General features: G+C 40.4%; 1 protein-coding gene and 1 long non-coding RNA gene across 2 annotated transcripts; both read left to right on the top strand.

Annotated features, from left to right (window-relative positions):
- The first annotated feature begins 4526 nt into the window (after window positions 1–4526).
- Window positions 4527–7746, top strand: LOC147818572 (uncharacterized). The gene is made up of 2 exons (XR_015437858.1): window positions 4527–4724; window positions 7527–7746. It is a non-coding gene; the product is annotated as an uncharacterized LOC147818572 (long non-coding RNA).
- Window positions 7747–10757: 3011 nt separating this feature from the next.
- On the top strand, window positions 10758–18928 carry pld3 (phospholipase D family member 3). The gene is made up of 12 exons (XM_023415998.2): window positions 10758–10938; window positions 12811–12897; window positions 13339–13386; window positions 13559–13716; window positions 14502–14682; window positions 14983–15100; window positions 15865–15992; window positions 16520–16717; window positions 17101–17240; window positions 17725–17890; window positions 18001–18100; window positions 18420–18928. Exons 2-12 carry the CDS (start codon window positions 12877–12879, stop codon window positions 18605–18607), a joined length of 1446 nt encoding a protein of 481 aa, XP_023271766.1. The 5' UTR covers window positions 10758–10938; window positions 12811–12876; the 3' UTR covers window positions 18608–18928.
- Window positions 18929–18934: the final 6 nt, after the last annotated feature.

Genomic DNA, 18934 nt, shown 5'->3' with positions numbered 1-18934 from the left:
ATACATTAAAATGAACAAGGAACAAATGACATTACTTGTCATATATTCTCAGGAGAGGAACGAAGAGGAGCAGAGTTGTGGGGCATCTGTTTTTAACATACAGTAGCTGAGTCAAGCGAAGCTATATTAACAGAGTTCAGACGACAGTCGAACTGACAGGCAGTAATGGAGGGAGGGTCTTTATCCACAGTGGCATCTGTTCACAGCAAACTGCACACCGCTGCACACCTAACTACCCAGAAGTGCATGAGTAGTTGTGGGCTTTCATGTGACATAATGCATCCTGTGTCTGCCACACTGGAGGTTTTACACAGTGGATAATAACTGCTCATTGTGTTTTGGCACAGGCAACAACATGGTCATGACACAGTTCAATCGTTACAGTGTATGCTGTATATATGCAATCACCTCTATGGTGTTTTATCATGTGAAACACCAAAAGATGAGTGAGTCATCCACCACTAAACTATAAGTCAGATCCATCAGTCCTTTGCTGCTGACTGTGACAGTGTGGAGAAAGTGGGAATTACAACTCTCACTGTGGGTCAGTATCAACAAGCAGGAAAGGAGGCAGGTTACAGCAAAGTGTACAACTTCCACACATCTCTCAAGGGGTGTTACTCTGGGTGAGGGAGTGTTGTTCTGTATTTTTGTTTGTGATTATATCTTTGGGTCTATAGCTGAGTAAAATGTCAGCAGCACATAGTGAGAGCCACATCTGAAACTGAACGGCGTGGGTCGGGCAGTGACCTAGGGGTTGTCTGGGCTGGATAAAAGGAAGTCCTGGTTAATGAGTAACAGTGGCGATGTGGTTTGGCGCTACAGGTGGGGTGGGTGGGGGTTGGCCAGGACGCACACTGATAAGAAGGTAGAAGGTGGGTGAGTTTTAGGGGGTGGGGGCAGCGAAAGACTGGAGAGACAGAGACTGGGGCTTTGTTGTCTACATGTGAATGTATTAATAATATTGTATTTTAATAATAAACGGTATTTATAGCAGACATGCAGAATGTAGACGCACAAGTGGTACAAGCCAGTACCACTACAGGAACAACTGTGATAGTAGTGATAGGAGTATTAGCAGTAGTTTATCAGAAACAGTAGCAGTAACAGTTTTGGTATGAACAGCGGCTGGTAATCAAAGTGAAAGAAGAGGTAGAAGAAGTGAAGTAGTAACAGTATTACAGCTGTAGTGGCAACAGCAGCATTATTAATCAGCAATAGCAGGAGTAGCAGCACTCCTGCAGCACAGTAACAGTAACAGTAGTAGTAGTAGTAGAATTAGCGCTAACAATTGGCAACAATAGTATAGTAGTATAACAGCAGAGGAGGGAAGTAAGTCTATTTACTCCAATTCTGGAGCACTGGTACTTTTAACAGAGTGGTATTCAATTTTTGTACTAATTTATATATTCATTAAAAACATAAAAACATATAATAACGTAATAAAGCCATTACATGCATTTCTAAAACTACAACTACCCGATAAAGTACTTTCACATGTTACAACATGTTAATGCTGCTCACAGACTTATGAACCAATGAATAATCAAAAAGGTAATTTTTCATATTGATACTTGTTTTGCTGCTGATACTTCAGCACTTCTATTGAAAATTTAATGTCAAACTTTCACCTGTAATCAATAATTTTCATTATTTTTTAGTAGAGATAGCAGCAGTTGTATTAAAGCAGTAATATAATGTTAGTAAGTAGTAGTATTAGTAGCAATGGTCCAGTTTTATCAGAAGTAGGAATCTCATACGAGTAACAGCAGTAGTAATACTGCAGCAGTATTTGTAATTACAGAATAAACACTAACATTAGAAGTAGCAGTAGTAGTTAGTACAGCTGTGGTTTAATGATCTCCAAGCGGGAAATTCACTCCCCTGCTGAAATACCGTAAGTGATGTAACACACAGACCAATCAGAGCGCCGATCCCTGCAGCTGAAATCACTGGGACTATGTCCAGGTTAACTGTAGAAGTGAGTACATCAACAGGGTCATCTAATATGGCTCGACATATTTTAACCCCTAAAATATTCACACCTTGAACCAAAGGATAACCTTCCGTTTTCAACTGTTGTATAATAATTTTTATTGATTATTTGGACGGCTCCAATCGAGTGAGCTGGAATGTGAAGGTGATTCACATTGATCTCGGCACTGTCAGCCAGAGAAGTTTAGAGAGCACTGATAAGACCCCCTGATACTGACCTAAAAGAGGTTGCCATGACAACCAGTGTCACCTTTAACCTCGGCACTTTAGCTTCACTTCCTCGTTCTAGACAGCGAGACAGGAGGGAGACCGATGTGAGATTAACATCAGGAATTTAATTCAAACAGTTAAAGAGTCAAGAACCAGTTGAAGTGTGGATGATATTATACTGTATGTGAAACTATGACACTTAACACTGACGTGACAAACACACTGTTGCTCAGCCTGCAATATTTCCACTGGAGGTAATTAAAAAATAAAAAGCAGCATCTTTGGTTGGAGTATTTCACTGTCAGCTTTTAAATCCATTTAATTCCCCTGTCGTCCACACTATGTTGATGTCTCTCTGGCTGTTATCTCCGACATAGGCTAACTTACTGAGGTAACTATAACAGATTTTAATAAAAGAAATTCCATTTCATTCAAACCATCACTGCAGGTGGTTATTTGAAACCCTCAGTGGCCAAATCTTGTTTGTCCAAACTGCAGAATCTGCACCTTCTTAAAGAGCTTGGCTCCACAGTCTGTTTTTCTTGTGTCTTAACTGAACAAAAGCGCGCTTTAAACACAACAATGCAAAGGAAATCCTTCGCATTCATGGTCAGGGTGTAAAGTTTAGGGTCGAAAGCTTTAAGGGTTAAACTAATGAGGATATAAAGATATACCTCAGGATGCACCACCTCCCTCTTCTTCTTCTGCCCTCCTCTTCCCACACACAGACCTGGTTCGACCGGACTGGGTAATCAGTTACCTGCTCTAGCTGACCTGTACAACCTACATGGCCTGTTAGCACGAGGGCGCACACACACACACACACACACACACACACACACACACACACACACACACACACACACACACACACAGACCCCAAAGTCCACTTGAAAACTCTGGCCACTTACATTCTATGAGAGATAAAAGCTGTTTGCATGTCAAAATTATTCAGCATTTTGGTACTGTGTTAGAAAAGTTATCGTCCACACTGAAATTTCACAGCACCTTTACATGATCTCAGTGTTGATTTCTTCCATTTTGCTGTTTTTTGTTTATAGACCAAATGTCAAGAGCAAAGTCTGCAGCGAGTCAAGACTCGAAATGCAAAATGAATCATGATGATCAGAGACCTGAGCAAACTTCAAGCCAAAGCTGTCAACCAATACTGAATCCCACATTAATTTCACATCACTTTCAATCCAGTATTGTGTCAGGGTGGTCTATGATTGGTGAGTAAGATCACTGAAACATAGAAGAAAAAAAAATACACAAAGCTGCGCACCCAGTGTGTTATTAATTAAACGTCAAATGTACTGATGCAGTCCACAATGCATTTCAGCTGCATACACTGGGACATCACATTCAAATCAATAGTTTTTGAAAACCACCGTCCTCATCGCCACATTACAGCAAACAAGGCCAGCATTTTCAACTTCAGACACTTTAGAAAGTGTTTTCCAAAAGAAAAAAAATCCAGTTTGTGTGTGGAAGCAGAAAACTGAGAAAGAAAATAAACATTTTTCTCATTTAAATCAGTTTGGGATAGACATGGCCTCAGATACACTCTCCAACCAAAACTTAACAGAAACTAATATCTTTTTTATTCTCTTTTTCCTACAGTATCAATCCCCCACAGCTCCTAATTACCTGTACTATAACTGCCTTGACTAGACTTGGTACAACTGCATCCAAAGATGTACACACACGCACACAACCACATTCACTAAGCTAGATACATAGCAGAATATGGAAATTTACGAGAATAAAAGACTGAAAGTTTCACTTCACTTTACTCTCATCTTCCCCTACCTCTATAAACGTTTTCTGCCCCTCTGTCCCTACCCCTTTAACCCTCAGCAACCACCTCTTAACTACTCCCAAAAGTAACTGCCCCGACAACCTGCAAACAGTTAACAGTCCATGTTGTGCTGGATATGTTTTACTATGTGAAGTAGCACAAAAAGTTACAAACTACCACACAAGTCATGTTTTAAACAACACATCTTCATCATTTTAAGAGTGTAACTGCTCCCCCAGTATAGTCTTTGACCCATAGACCAGTATCTGGGCTCTTTATCAGCCTTCACCTGTGGTTGAACAGCCTGTTCACTTTGCCCTGCTCATTCCCCCTCTGCTGTCTCACCATTGTCCCCCGCATACCTCCCCCATACTCCCCCGCCCCCGGTCACCGAGTCCAGCTCAGACAGACGTGGGCGGAGGATGAACAGAATGAACTGGCCCACTGTCAAAATCAATCTCTTCTTGCTTTATTTACTGTCTAATTTATCCACTGAAGTGTCGTGTCAACATCAGTCTTGACCAAGAATACAGTGCAACTTCAAACCCTCCAGCTCATATGCAGAAATGAGTAATAATAAGAAACTGAATGAAAGAAGGTTTTTGTTTGCATTTGGTTAATGCTGCATTTCTTTAAAGGTTGAAGCTGCATCAGTCTGAGGTGGAGGTGAAGTTTTATCTATATTTATTAACAGGGCAGCAGACGGGACAGAGCACAGGTATGTATAGTTTTCAGTCTGTTCATAAAATGTTATCATGTGGAGGAGTTGAGCAACTCTGACATGTAGGAATGTTTTGTTGAGGCACATGGCGCTGGGAGAGCTAGGTGTGGTGCAGGTAATGCAGGCCTGTGCTCTTGTACATCTAAGTTTGTGAGGACCTATTTTCATTTTTACACTCTGAGAGAAGGGAGTTTGGAAAGAGCAGACGTTTGTCCCTTTTTCTTTCTTTTACAAACGGTCAGGACTTGGTTTTATGGTTTATAGTTAGAATTAGATTTAAGTTTAGCCATGTACAGTAGCTGTAAAAGTTAAGGTTAGAGTTAAGGGCTAGTAAGACACAACCTCCCTCTCCACCGAGCTTGTTAACAAGTCAAACAGTCAGTCAGTCAGTCAGTTACACAGCCTCTCAACCAGCCTGTCAGTCAGTCAGTTGGGTGGCGACTGGTTTATAGCAGCTCAAGCAGTCATTCCACTTCCTTCTCTACATCCTTTAACTGCACAGGTGACTGGCTTTCCTAAGATCCTGGAAGCTCTGTGTGTGTGTGTGTGTGTGTGTGTGTGTGTGTGTGTGTGTGTGTGTGCGGTGAGAGAGAGAGAGAGAGAGCAGGAGAGAGAACAACAGATCAATAGTGAATGACTAATGAAGCACAGTGCGCAGCAGGAAACATGAGTCACTACAGTACATCAGGTACTAACCTGTGGGTGTGAACCCGGGACTCTCTTTTAGCTCCATTAAGAAATAAACTGTTGTTTAGTCAACAGTTTAGTCTGTCCCCACAGCACAACTTTGTTTAATGGGACAAAATCACCACTTGATAAATCAGTATCAGGTAATCGGACGTATTTTCCTTTAAACTAGGTCACAGCAAAAACACAGCGCTTCAGCAGCTGAAGATGTTTAATTAAATATGACATGAGAGAAAGCACAGCAGGACATCCTCACAAATTAGACATTTTAAAAGTAGATGTTGATTATCCATCGCTGATAAATAAATTAATCATTTCAGCCGTTCATTTAGGATTATTTTCATCATCAATTCATCCATATTTTTGTAATTAACTGATTGTTTAGTCTTTAAAATGTCAAAACATTGTGGTAAATGGCCATCACAAAGATCCACAGCCCAAGGTGATGTCTTCACACAGCTGACTTTGTCTGACCCACTGTCAAAAAGTTTACAATTATTTAAAGCAGCAGAAAGCAGCAACTCCTGACATTTAAGAAGCTGGAACCAGTTTAAAGGTCCCTTCATAAATGACTGAGAGTTTGATGCATTGTCTGTTGATCAACTAATTGTTTAATGACTAATTGTCTCAGCACTAATTATACATAAATTTAGCTGGAACTAACATAAACAGTTTTGTTTTAGCAGAATGAATAAAGAAGAGCATGCAGTCAGAACCATTAAAAAAAGAAATCAATTCATATATTTTAAAGTTGATTTTTAGTCTAGAGTGCTATAAAGTTAAATGAAGAAATATTCAAATACTGCAGAAGGAGGAGCACACACACTGCTGAAGAAATGTGGTATGTAAATCTCTACACCCACATCCTAAAATTTCATGGATCTGAGTGTAGTGAGTTAAGAGTAGTGACCAAAAGAGAAAAAACATCTGCGTTCCAGTTTTGCAGTCTGAAAACTGATGCACCAGCGACAGGATCACCAGCCAATTACCAGCCTGGTCTGGTGATGTCAGCGCTGTTTATGGCCCACACAGCCATAAACAGCAGACTCAAACCATAGAGAGACTCTGTACTTGATAAAAGAAATAAGACTGGGGTGTGGTGGCGGGTGGTGGGGGGTTGTTATTTGCATTATCTCACATTTCCAGACAGATGTGAACAAGTCTTACAAGGAATCATTTGTTTTGATTTTGTGTTATTTACTTATTCAATTTATTAAAGTTAAGGCAGGAGCACTTCTGGAGTCAGAGTCAGTAAAATGAGATGCGTCAGATTTGTATGCATCCGGTAAGGGACAGAATAAATAGTGGATTAAATGAGCCACTGAATTCCCCTCAAGTCCCCTGGTGGTCCCACACTTACTGCAAAGAAGTGAAGAGGGGACTTCAAACAGAAACATAAATACAATTTAAGCACCTGAACACAACTGCAGGGTTGTCATTAGAGGAGCAGTTACCCAGAATGCAAAGGGCAAAGTCATTTGGGTAAAAAGCGTCTTTAAGCAGAACTACGCCGAGTGAAAAAAGGAAGTGTTGTTACGAATGAAAGGCAGAGGCACAGGTGAGCGCAGGTAGCTGCTCTGTGACTCACTGGCTTCAGTCCTGATGTCTCATCACAGGGACATAAACACACCTACTCTGTGAGACTGGGCTTCCAAGAGGAAAATAAAACTTTTATTGTACGTTAATCCACGGTCAGCCCACTCTTGGCGATTCAGGAAGTTGATTTTTAAAAAAAAGAAAATGAAAGGGAGCTATGGCATCGTTAGCTGTCAACAGGCTGAGGAGAATATGATGTGTTTACAATAGATTTAAGCAGAGATGGTGCAAACTGACTCATTTTACATCTTCACTCACCTTACAAACGTACTTGCTGAGGTAGTTTTGCATTGTCAAAACAAAGCTGTTAAAATGTAAGAATGTTGCTCTGTTCACAAAGTAGGAAGAAATCTCACGTTAACTGTTGGATTCTCAACTTTTATACATTATTTGTGTAAAAAAAAATAAAATAGCAGGGCTAACAAAAAGAACAACATTTAAATTCGAAAATCAATACCTTAAAAATAACTGATAACTGATCAAAAGATCTGAGAAATGAATTTGTTATGTGTGCAGGTAACTGAGAGAAGCATCAGAGACTGGGAGAAGACAGACGGGACCTCGACTGCGGAAGTGAAGCATGTCAGCTTTTTATAACCTCGCCATAACTCTGCCTCTGTTGCTGTAAAAAAATAAAACTGTCTAGGATATTTCTGGGCCCGTCTCCATGGTTACACACACACACACAAACGAACAGACGCACATGATACACAAAGTGAGAATACACACTTAAAAATATGCTTAGCAATAGTAATACTGTTTTGTAATGCAAATGTTTATATTGCTCAACAAAAAAAAAGCTACACTACAGTAGGGAGAGAGAAGGGAAAAGGTGTGTGTGTGTGTGTGTGTGTGTGTGTGTGTGTGTGTGTGTGTGTTAATGTTGGAATTCTTTAAGTCTGGCTCTTTCTTTCTTATCAAACAGCAGCTTTCACCGCAAACAAAAGGAAATGTGACCATTTACCACACCTTTTTATAAAGGTACATTCCACTGTTTTAATGGATATTCCCTGTCACTCTGTATTGCACAGTGTAGGCAGGAAAAGAATAAACAATAAGCCATAAACTACACTCTCTGTCTTTCCCCCTCTATTATCCCCTCAGTGTGAAGAGCTCAAAAATCCCAGGCTGTACTTGCACTGTGGCGCCCCCTGTTGAATCATAAGACTAACCACCTGTGGTTAAAAGGCTGAGCAAACAGAGATCAAACTAGATATTTTAGGTGAAACATATCAAATTGGAAAATAAACTGCGCAAATAAAGGAAAGCCAGATGACTTGTCCTCACTAACAGATGGTTTACTGGCCCCTCAGCTGTCCAGCTTTCAGTAAAAACACTTGAAAGAAGCATCAAATACCAAAGGTTACAGTAACAGGGGCACAGTAACAGAAGTATATACAATCAGTTACTTCAACCCCTTGCTGACCCTCATGGAGTATTGCTTTAGTTGATAGTTTCAAATTATAGTCCTTAGAGAGAAGCATGCTCCACATTAATACAAATTAATTATGCTGGCTTGTGCATCTACAATGGTAATAAACATATACCGCATCAACTGTGCATCTATTTCTTTGGCTACTGTACATCCATGTTGAAAAGACAGACTGTCAGCACAGCAACATTAAACCTGCCAACCAGAAGCAAAGTAGCTCATATTACCAGCCTGGGAAAAAAAATTATGCCTCAGATGCTTCATCCTCACATCGTTCCATCACAGAAGATAATTCAACTCACATCAACAGCACAACCCTCTCCAACATACAATATTCACTAACCCGAACTATTTCAAAGAAATCAACAAAACTCCTGCACCATCCAGATACAGAGAATGTGGCCAAAGATTTCAGTTCATAAAGTGAGTGTGTGACTACTTCTTCTACTTTAATTTCATTTTGATGGACAGAGACACTAAGAAAGGGTTTGCAGTTCTTCACACTGCAGTTTTACATACTCAGTTACGTACTCAGGTCAGCTACTGTCTGACATTCAAGGGAATCGGACTTGGGTGTTCTCCTCTACAAATTTTGTATTTCTCACCTCTTCACTTGGGGCCTTTGTCTGTGCTGCTCATCTCTGCTGGTGGAAACTCAATGAGGCTAAACGGAAGCTGAGAAGAAAGAAAGAAAATTGTGTTTATTAGATATTGTATACAAAATGTTTAGATAAATAAGCAATCACACGTTTATTTACTCTGAAGACAGATAATCTGATCTAATCTATGACTGACTGTGACGCTGCAGGACCTATGTGGAGGTGGGTAGTTTGAGCTGAACAAGAAGCGTGATGCAGACTAAACTGAATACACTGATATGTCCAGAAGGGAAGATGGATCTTGGACAAGTGCGATGCAGCAAAGGTGTTTAAGTGAATAATAATAGATAAAAAATACTTCCATCTTATATGTCTTTAGTGCAAAGACCTTTGAATTGGTTGTTGTCCCTAATGGGAAAATGTTCATGATGCACAGACAAATCAAATCAAAAGTTAAAAGAGAGGAAAAGGTGTCATCAGAGAAAGAGTCCCAGCACATGCCAAGGACACACAAACATATAAGTGAAGATTAATGTGATCTTTTTACTTGTATCTATAACCTTTACATTTACTTACACTCAAAGTACTTTGCATCCCCAAATTATATGAAACTGAAATTAGATACCCTTCTCAATTGAACAAATCATTAAGAAATGTAGCCCCAGTCTGTGCATTGTTTGAAGACAATTAAGAAGCACCAGCTGGAGCTGGAAAAAAACTATGGAAAGGGCATCACAAGGAGAGATTAAACGTCCAGGACAAGATCAGTACCCATTAAATTAATTGTGGTATTGATATCAGCTCCAGGTCTATAATAGCTATAATAACTAAAGGGAAATCAAATTCACCTGTGACCAATTATCTAAAACACAGAATGACCAGTTGTGGTGTTTAGAGACCTCACAGCAGCTGAGGGACGGACAGAAGATTAGCTTAAAATGCCAAATGTAAATGCTTGTTAAAAGTTTGCCAGATAGACTAACTTACATTAGGGTCCAGCGGTCTGAGAGACCTCGGGGTGTACAATAATAACTGCGTCTTTTTCACAAGTAAGTTAAAAAGACATTCACTTTCTCGCAAACATTTAGTTGGTTCATCAAAAAAAGCTGCTAAGGTTGATGCTAGTGATGCTAATGTTATCACCGCTGCCTCCAGGTGTAACATCGTGTGGATGTTAGTCTTTATTCGGAGCTTATGGGCAGTTTATGCATCCATATTGGTATTTCATAATGCAACTATTTAGCCTAATGTTTGCCCTTCTTACCTGTCCGGCTTAGAGAAGCTGCAGGTGAGCTTCATCCTGGAAGTCGGGTCAGGGGTCAGGGGTCAGGGGTCAGAGATCGGAGGTCAGACGAGATTCCGACCCTGCCCACTGTACGCAACGTGGCTGTTAACACGCATAACTACAGTTTTTTTTATCAAACATCATGTGTCATGTCATCATGTTCTGACTTTTAACACGTTAGAAGAACGTGACATGGCCAAATGTGACGTTTTAATGTACAATGATTAATTAATGTTTTTGTGTGTGTGTGTGTGTGTGTGTGTGTGTGTGTGTGTGTGTGTGTGTGTGTGTGTGTGTGTGTGTCACAGCCATGGATATACAGCGCCCTCTGCTAGTGAAAAGTGAGAACTGCACTACTGTAACTTGCCCGTTGTACGTCACGCGGTCAGCTCCCTTCCAATTGGCTGTCCGGCTGAGATCACATGACCACCTCTCCTTTCACGATCCTGTTTGTAGCCAAATCGGCACTTAAATGGTGCAGTGAATGAGTTTCTTCAGACTTGTTTGATCATTTAAAAATGAAATAACTACCTTAAATGTTATTGTGCAGAAGGAACAGACGTTGACGCTTTTACATGTGGGATTTTAATTAACCTGGACGCATGAGAACAGGTGGGTTGACAGTTTTCACTAGCTGAGAGTGAGTTGTTTTTGTTGTTTTGCACTGTCAGCGACTCTTCGGTTGCTCAGTAAAGTTACAGTGGGTTATTAATAGGAATTATAGTACTGTTAAACACAAAACATAACATTACAATCAGAGGTGCTTTGCCTATTGTCATTAACTATACACTGGAGTAGTTACTTCCTAACCGACTGTGTTTTTAAGGTCTTTAAATATTTGCTAATCTTCGAAGTCGCTTACATGAACTACATTCATGTGTTTAGCCTCGTACTAGTTAGCTAACCCTGTGTTATCTACTCTGAAGCTCACAAATAAGGCGTGGTGCTCTGTTATTCTTTCTTTGGGTAGTTTAAGAATTGAGCAGTCCTCTCTGACTCACTCCGCCTTCTACAACTTGAGCCAAAACTCTTGACTCACTTGTTCCTCTGCACAGATAGAAACAAGCCTTCTTTGTCCTCTGCTGCCAGTTGTAATTTGGTGCACTAGTCAGACCACCCTTTGCTTGAAGCCTTTTTGTTTACTTTAAATCTAGAGATTATAGGGAATCTGCTTTGTATAGCGCAGTGTATGAAGAGTAAAGTAACTTCACAATGTTTGAGGTGCTGGGAAATCTGTGTGAACTGTGTTACAGCTTCCAGTTGTTTTCACTGAATTAAAGTGTTTCACCCTGTACATCTTTGTCAGACTCCCATAGTGCTAGTCTTCTAGTTTCAGTTTTAGATCTGAAATATGTCAGATTTCAAAATGTCACGATTCCTCATTCCAAACTCTGTTACGGTAAAACCCAGCATTGTCTGGTTCTCAATATCATGCAGTGCATGAATTGTTTTGTGTGACTGTTCATGTGCAACAAACCACACAAGTTATTTTATGTCTTTCTGGATGCAATTTGAGAGAACAAAATGTGGTATTTAAATAAACTGAGTGTGTTGGTACATTCTGCTCTATTGCTCTCTTCCTAAACTTGTTGTTTGGTGTAATTTTTGATTGGAAAAAAAAAAACCCTGTCCATTCTGTCAAAACCATATTACTGATCATGTTTTGCCTTTTTTGAAATCAGTTTGGAGAAAATCCCGACAAACAAAATCAAACATGTTGGAGAGCCTTTATTCAACAGTCCAGTATACTGTATGGTCCCATATCAGCAGCTGTATTGAGTAATGTTTCTATGAGGAGACTCCGACTCATGTGACTGCTTGTTTAGGGTTGCATCCTGCTGCTGTCAGCAATTAAGTTGCCATACTTCCTCTTTCTTTATCCAATCACAAGACCTCAGATTCCAGTAAACGGTTTGTCACGATCACATATTTTAATTTTAAGCACTATTACTTACAGTTATTGATACACAGTGCTTTGGTGCAGTTGACCTGCATGCAGCCTGTCAGCAGCTGGAGCCGCATGTGTCTTTGTGCTAGAGATGAACTGTGCAGGTTATTCTCTGTCTCTGGTGTTGAAAACACCTAGAAGCTTCTCTTTGTAAAGTCTGTAAAGGTTAAGCCGAGGTGTGTGTGTGTTTAAAGGAGAGACAATAGTGTTTGAGATTGCCATATTGTTTCATAACGATGCAGCTACATTAAGTTAAAGTTATTTATGATTATCTCTTACTCAAACAGAAACTTTCCCTTTTCAATTATTCAGTTGTCAAATTCACTTCATAAATTTCTTAAAACCTAATTTTTATCCCCAACTGTTCAATGTCATACTTTTAATGTACTGTTGTTAAATCTTTTACCTCTTGTTGGCATTCGGAGCTGCCAACATGTAAAAGCTTTTAATGCAGCAGGTCATTCATTAAGTCTTTTGTGCAGAGACATGAAGACATGATGTAACATCACATGTTTTGTTCCTGTGTTTGGTCTCAGAGCTGCTGACTCTGAGCTGACAGGACTGGTACTGAATCAGATGTCATTTTGTCCTTCAGCGTGAAGATGGACATCACTTACAATAAGGTAAGTTTGGTGTTTTTTCATGCTCTGGTTCAAGTAATGAATCACTGTTGAATATTTTCCACCTTTGATTGATAGGGTTTGATTATTTGCTTAAAGCAGTTATCAAGTGAAAATACCAAGAATTTACTGGTCAAAGCTCAAAAAGAAATGAACAGACGAATTGATAAAGATTGCTAGTATTGCAATCGAGAGGTATTGGTTAGACTGTTCATGGGGAGTTTGAATCATCATATTGAAAATTATAATTGATTAATCACTCTGTTAGATTACACAGAGGCACAATCAATAAATCAATATTTTCCAGTTGTATGGACACATTTATTGTGTAATAATGGTCTTGCTTATTTTGTTTAATGGCAGCGTTCATGTTATATTAGAGGTTTATTGTTTAGTCTGACGTTGCTCTGTCATTGTGTTAATGTATCCCTCTGATGCCTGTAGCTGGTGGACGTGGAATGGAGGAGACAAGACGACAGAAAAGCACAGCTGGTACGTTACAGACCACACACAAACACACACATACAGACCGGCTCAAATTAAGTCATTTGTATTGACTGGCGGTACTTCAGCAGACACACAAGCTGTCAACACAGAAGAAATACACCGGCACAATCATAGATAAACGTGATTTACTCAACGTCGATCAACACGTTCTTTCCAGTATTCCAGATGTGTGGTAGCTCTGGCCACTGTAGCCACTGTGCTGCTGGCTGCCATGGCCGTCTATAACCTCCTGACTCCCAGGGTTTCATCCTCCCACACCGCCTCGAGCAGCAGCATCCGTCTGCCCCAGGCCGAGTCCTGCTACGACCCCTGCGAGTAAGAAAACATCTGCTCACACGTGGACACAGTCCTAAAGAGACCAGCACATTTATTCAGCTTTCATGTTTCAAACTGTCATCAACTTTAATAATTTAGCACTTTTTAGTATTAATATTAATTGTATTTAGTTATTCCTTTTACATGGTAACATTTGTTGAAACTAAAATAATGTTTTTATGTTATGCCTGTTCTATCTTCATTCGTTTTTACATATATATGTATACTGTATATAAATACACATACATACATACATATAGAAGCACATGATAATAAGATGTTGAGCTTGGTGGTTCGCTCTTGTGTTCAGAAACTGCAGCTGACAAAATTGTCTCCACTCAATGTGCGCTTACTCGCTTGTTCCAAGCTTGTAACCATATTACATGGTCTTCATTAACAAATTAAATATGCTCAGTTGTCCTGGAACAGCAGATGTTTTAACTTTCCATTACTGTGAATATTGTTAGGAAACACAGGGTGACAAAACAACCCCCACTCAAGTTGCACATTCCATGCGATACGGTCAAAAGCTCCATAGCAAGAAAATAAGTGCACTTTATGTGTCAATGTTCAATTGACATAACAGTGTTTGTTGTTTTTTTTTTTAAGAATTGATGGCAAGATATGAAAAGAGTGAGACATTTTACAATTGAGAAATAAACATGACCATCGATGTAATGGCGACACCGTTTCTACTTGAGATATATTGGTCAGACTCAACAGGCAGAACCAGAAGTACAGATGTTAATCACTATCATCAAGACATTTCCTCTGTCCCCTGTCAGGATTGTTCTGGTGGAGAGCATCCCTGAGGGGCTGGAGTTTAATTCCAGCACCACTCACCCCTCCATCTTCCAGGCCTGGCTCAATCTGGTGAGCGAGGCTCGCAGCAGTGTCGACATAGCCTCCTTCTATTGGACGCTCACCAACAAGGACACCGGCACTCATGAGCCAACAGCCAATCAGGTCAGCTTGAGCTGTGAATGGCAGCAAAGGATGACTGTTATACACACACCTTACACCTCCTCAGAGCCTTACACCTGATCTGAATGTGTCTTCATACTTTTTTTTACTCCTCTAACATTGCATCATGATTCATGGGAGTAGGTGAGTGGGTGACAACTTAGAATTAGGTACTTAGAATTATCTCAACGAATCTATCATGAGTCTTTGCTTTAATTTCCTCTTCCTCTATGTCTTAATCTGAAATGAATCTTTTTGCCCCTAGCATTTACAAAATTGAAATAATTTTCTTGCTGTGCACAGGGTGAAACCATTCTGAAGAAACTAGCTGAGCTTTCAGGGAAGTTGTCTGTTCGGATCGCAGTCAACAGACCACAGGAGAGTCAGCCTCAGGACGACCTCAAGCTGCTCAACGATTCGGGTGATGCTCTGCTTTTAAAATACTTTTGCTTTTGTTATGTTGATTCCAATCATATGAACCAAACTTTCTATATACTTTTTATTTATTCCTATTCCTATTAATGTATTCAAATTCACAACTAGAATTAATTATGAGCACTAATATAATTATTTAAGTGTGTTAATTCAGAGGCTGCTGTCAGTCATGTCTCTGGTGCCACTGAAGAACACACTAACACATGATATATATATATATATATATATATATACATGGCAATAGCTGTGTCTCAATTTAGGGGCTGCATCCTTTTGAGGACACGGTCTATGAGGGTGTGGCCTTTCAAACCAAAATGAGACGGTTCCTTACCGTTGCGTCACAAAGAGACGCTCCTGTTGCCTGGCAACCTTGACAACAACTAACTTTTTATCACAAAAACCTGACGTTTTAAGGCCCTTGGTTTTGACAGTTGCTCCGTTAGCTGTTGAACTGAACTGAAAAAGTGTGATCTTCAGGCTCTCTGTCGCTGTTGTTTGCTACCACATTATTTTCATTACCAGTGGCAATGACTCAATGAATCTTGGGATAGGTTGGGCCATGAAAGATCTACCTGCTGGATCCTCTGTGGCCCAGGAAAAGAAAGGACAGTCTTTATCACACTGCTGCGTCACAATCGGATGCCACCCCTGGAGTGGGACACAGCTAATGTTTTGAGCTTGTGAAAAAATTCTTCCGACCATCATAACTTTTGTTATTTGAGTAATAATGTGCGTGTGTGTGCGTTACAGGGGCTGACATCAGGACAGTTAACATGAGAGACCTCACCTCAGGCGTCCTTCACACCAAGTTCTGGGTGGTGGACAAGAAGCACATTTACATTGGCAGTGCCAACATGGACTGGAGGTCCCTCACGCAGGTACACACACACACACACACACACATATATACACACACACACACACACACACACACACACACACACACACACACACAGGTTGGTCAGACTGATTTTTTTCTTGTATATGTGGATTGGAATGGATTACCTCAATGTTTTTTTTTTGCTGTGTACATGGTATCAGTGTTTGGGTTGTTAGTGTAACGATTAGAGGAAGTGGATAAGAAATTATGTTTTGTTTAGGTATGTAGTTCAGAATTAAAGTCTGATGAAGAATCCCACACATTGTATCCTGTCCTGGCAGTGAAAGGTTGTCTGGTGCCCAGTCCAGGCAGAGGGGGAAGTTCTTGTTGGCTCAAACTTGTTGGCTCGGTCACATTCTTTGTCGTCACTCTGCTGCTTTGTCATTGCCATTGCCTCTGCCTCTCTCACGGTTGCTATTGAAAAAGAGAAAAAATGCCCTAAAGAATAACCTTTTAAAAAAAAAAATCTACGAGCTGTAAGTTGTGATTGAGAATACGTGTGTGTGTTCTGCTGGTGGTCTCCAGGTGAAGGAGCTGGGCGTGGTGGTCTACAACTGCAGCTGTTTGGCTGCAGACCTGGGTAAGATCTTTGAGGCCTATTGGTTCCTGGGAGAGAGTCAGAAGATCCCATCACCCTGGCCCTCCAGCTTCTCCACCCTCTACAACAAGGACACACCTCTCCAGCTGCCACTCAACAACACGCCGTCCAACGTTTATCTGTCGGTGAGATACAAACAGGGAAGAAGGAGAGATTGTTTCTATTGCTGATCCCAAAGACTAAAACCCCAAAGTCTTTAATACCAAACTAGAAAGAATACATTTAAAGTGGCAGCATATACTCACTTTTTTTCCCTTCATTCCCCGCAGTAATTACTTTAGTGTTAGTAAAACCATTTGTTTTATCATTTAAGTTGTATTATAAAAAGTCTCCAGTTCTCTCCCTTCAGTACCTTATTACATCTACAGAGCACTTCTAATGACCACCGAGCGGTACCATTATTCCAGTAGGACTTTACACTTACTTTATGAATGCTCTCCTGTATTGATTCAAAATGAACAAATAATTAACTAGATGTCTTTGTTTTCTCTGTCACTCTCTCTCGCAGAGTTCCCCTCCGTCCTTCTGTGCAGCCGGCAGGACCCCAGACATTCAGTCCATCCTCAGTGTGATGGAGGATGCCCAGAGCTTCATCTACATTGCTGTCATGAACTACCTGCCCACCATGGAGTTTTCACACCCTAAAAGGTACAGATGTAACTACAGGGAGAATGGCTGAGAAGAGTCAGATTAAGGTTTTACGGTATCTACAGGTACTGTAGTTCAGATCTTTGATAACCTCCAGGATTAAGTGCATCTGTTTCATCCTCTTAAGTCAGTTTTAACCACAAAGTAACACGTTAGTCATATTGTGTTCGAAAAGTGGACAGAAATGTGAAATGAGTGTAAACACTTGAGAAGAAATGTGTCATCAGAAATCCTTGTTTGAAATTCTGTTATTTCTTTGTAATTTAAATTAATTCTGCAGAACAAGTAAAATCCATGAATGAAACCTACATTTCCTTCTTTAAGGTGTTTCATCAAAACACCCAGTAGTTGCACCAGGGTTGACTTGACCATTTCTTTTGAGAATTAATAAGGTATTTATGAACTGGAACACAGCTGAAGGGTGACTGAATGGTTAGTGTGATGGTGCCGTGTCCTCATACTCTGCATGCGGCGCCCTCTGCAGGTACTGGGCAGACATCGACACCCAGCTGAGGAGAGTGGCATACGAGAGGCGGGTCAAGGTGCGCCTGCTGATCAGCTGCTGGGCCAGCACCCAGCCAGTCATGTTTCCCTTCCTGAAGTCTCTGGCCTCAGTTTACGACCCCATGAACAAACTAGACATCCAGGTGGTGAGTACCTCTTCTTTATGTCTTTATGACAAAAAACTGACAAAGGAGGTTGTACATATTATGATGTAGTAAAAACAATATCCTGATGACCTCTTGTTTCCCTTATCCAGAGGCTGTTTGTGGTGCCTGCCAACCCCAAGCAGAAGGAGATTCCCTTCGCCAGAGTCAACCACAACAAGTACATGGTGACTGACAAGATAGCTTACATAGGTGAGGCTGCAGGTGCACTGCATGGTTCATGTGAAACACAATTGGATAACAACATATGTTGTTAGTAACTGGCTTTTGAGGAGGTTTTTTCATTGTCAGTATTCACAGGAGGACTCTCTCTGCTTCCCTTATAACATGTCATTTTGTTTAAGGATGATTCATTTTATCATTTGCATTTCAAAGGCTAAAAGAATAATTCATTCATTCATTTTGAATCATTAGTCACCTCTGATTGTACACATTTAATGGTACACACTAATATTTATCATGTCCAAGTGATGAATGGGCTGAAATGTAACATGTCTCTTTCTGTCTTCAGGTACATCTAATTGGTCAGGTGACTACTTTGTGCACACAGCTGGCTCAGCGTTGGTTGTCAACCAGACTGCATCACGGTCCCCGGACCCGACCGTCCAATCACAGCTGAAGGCTGTGTTTGAGAGGGACTGGAGCTCTGACTACAGCACCCCTGTCACCCAAAACTCCAACCTCAAAGACTTCTGTTAGTTTCATCAGCCACTTTTACAAACAAACCATTTCAGCATCGCAGATATTACAGTGTTATAGTTGCACATTTATTTTAGTTTTCAAAGTCTCATGCACTATCTCAGGTACCCAATTTGAAAGAGAGTCAACTTCATTAAACTTGACTTATCACAGCTTTAGTGCCAAACTCCAATTTGACAGTAATGTGCCATCAAACCACTTAACTGTCAAGGGTTGTACATGGGTGCCTGGTCTTTTTTTTTTTTTTTTTTTGTAAGAGGCAACAATGTCTTTGCATTTCTTTGCTCTTCCTATCAAAGCTACATGTGTGCGTAAAAAGCCAATTAA

The sequence above is a fragment of the Seriola lalandi genome, unplaced genomic scaffold, assembly GCF_002814215.2.
Source record: "Seriola lalandi dorsalis isolate HSWRI2012SDOR001 ecotype SW California unplaced genomic scaffold, Sedor1 jcf7180002054560, whole genome shotgun sequence".
In the NCBI taxonomy this organism is placed as follows: Eukaryota; Metazoa; Chordata; class Actinopteri; order Carangiformes; family Carangidae; genus Seriola; species Seriola lalandi.
The sequence above is the reverse complement of the archived record's forward strand: the minus strand, read 5'-3'. Positions and strand labels throughout refer to the sequence as shown.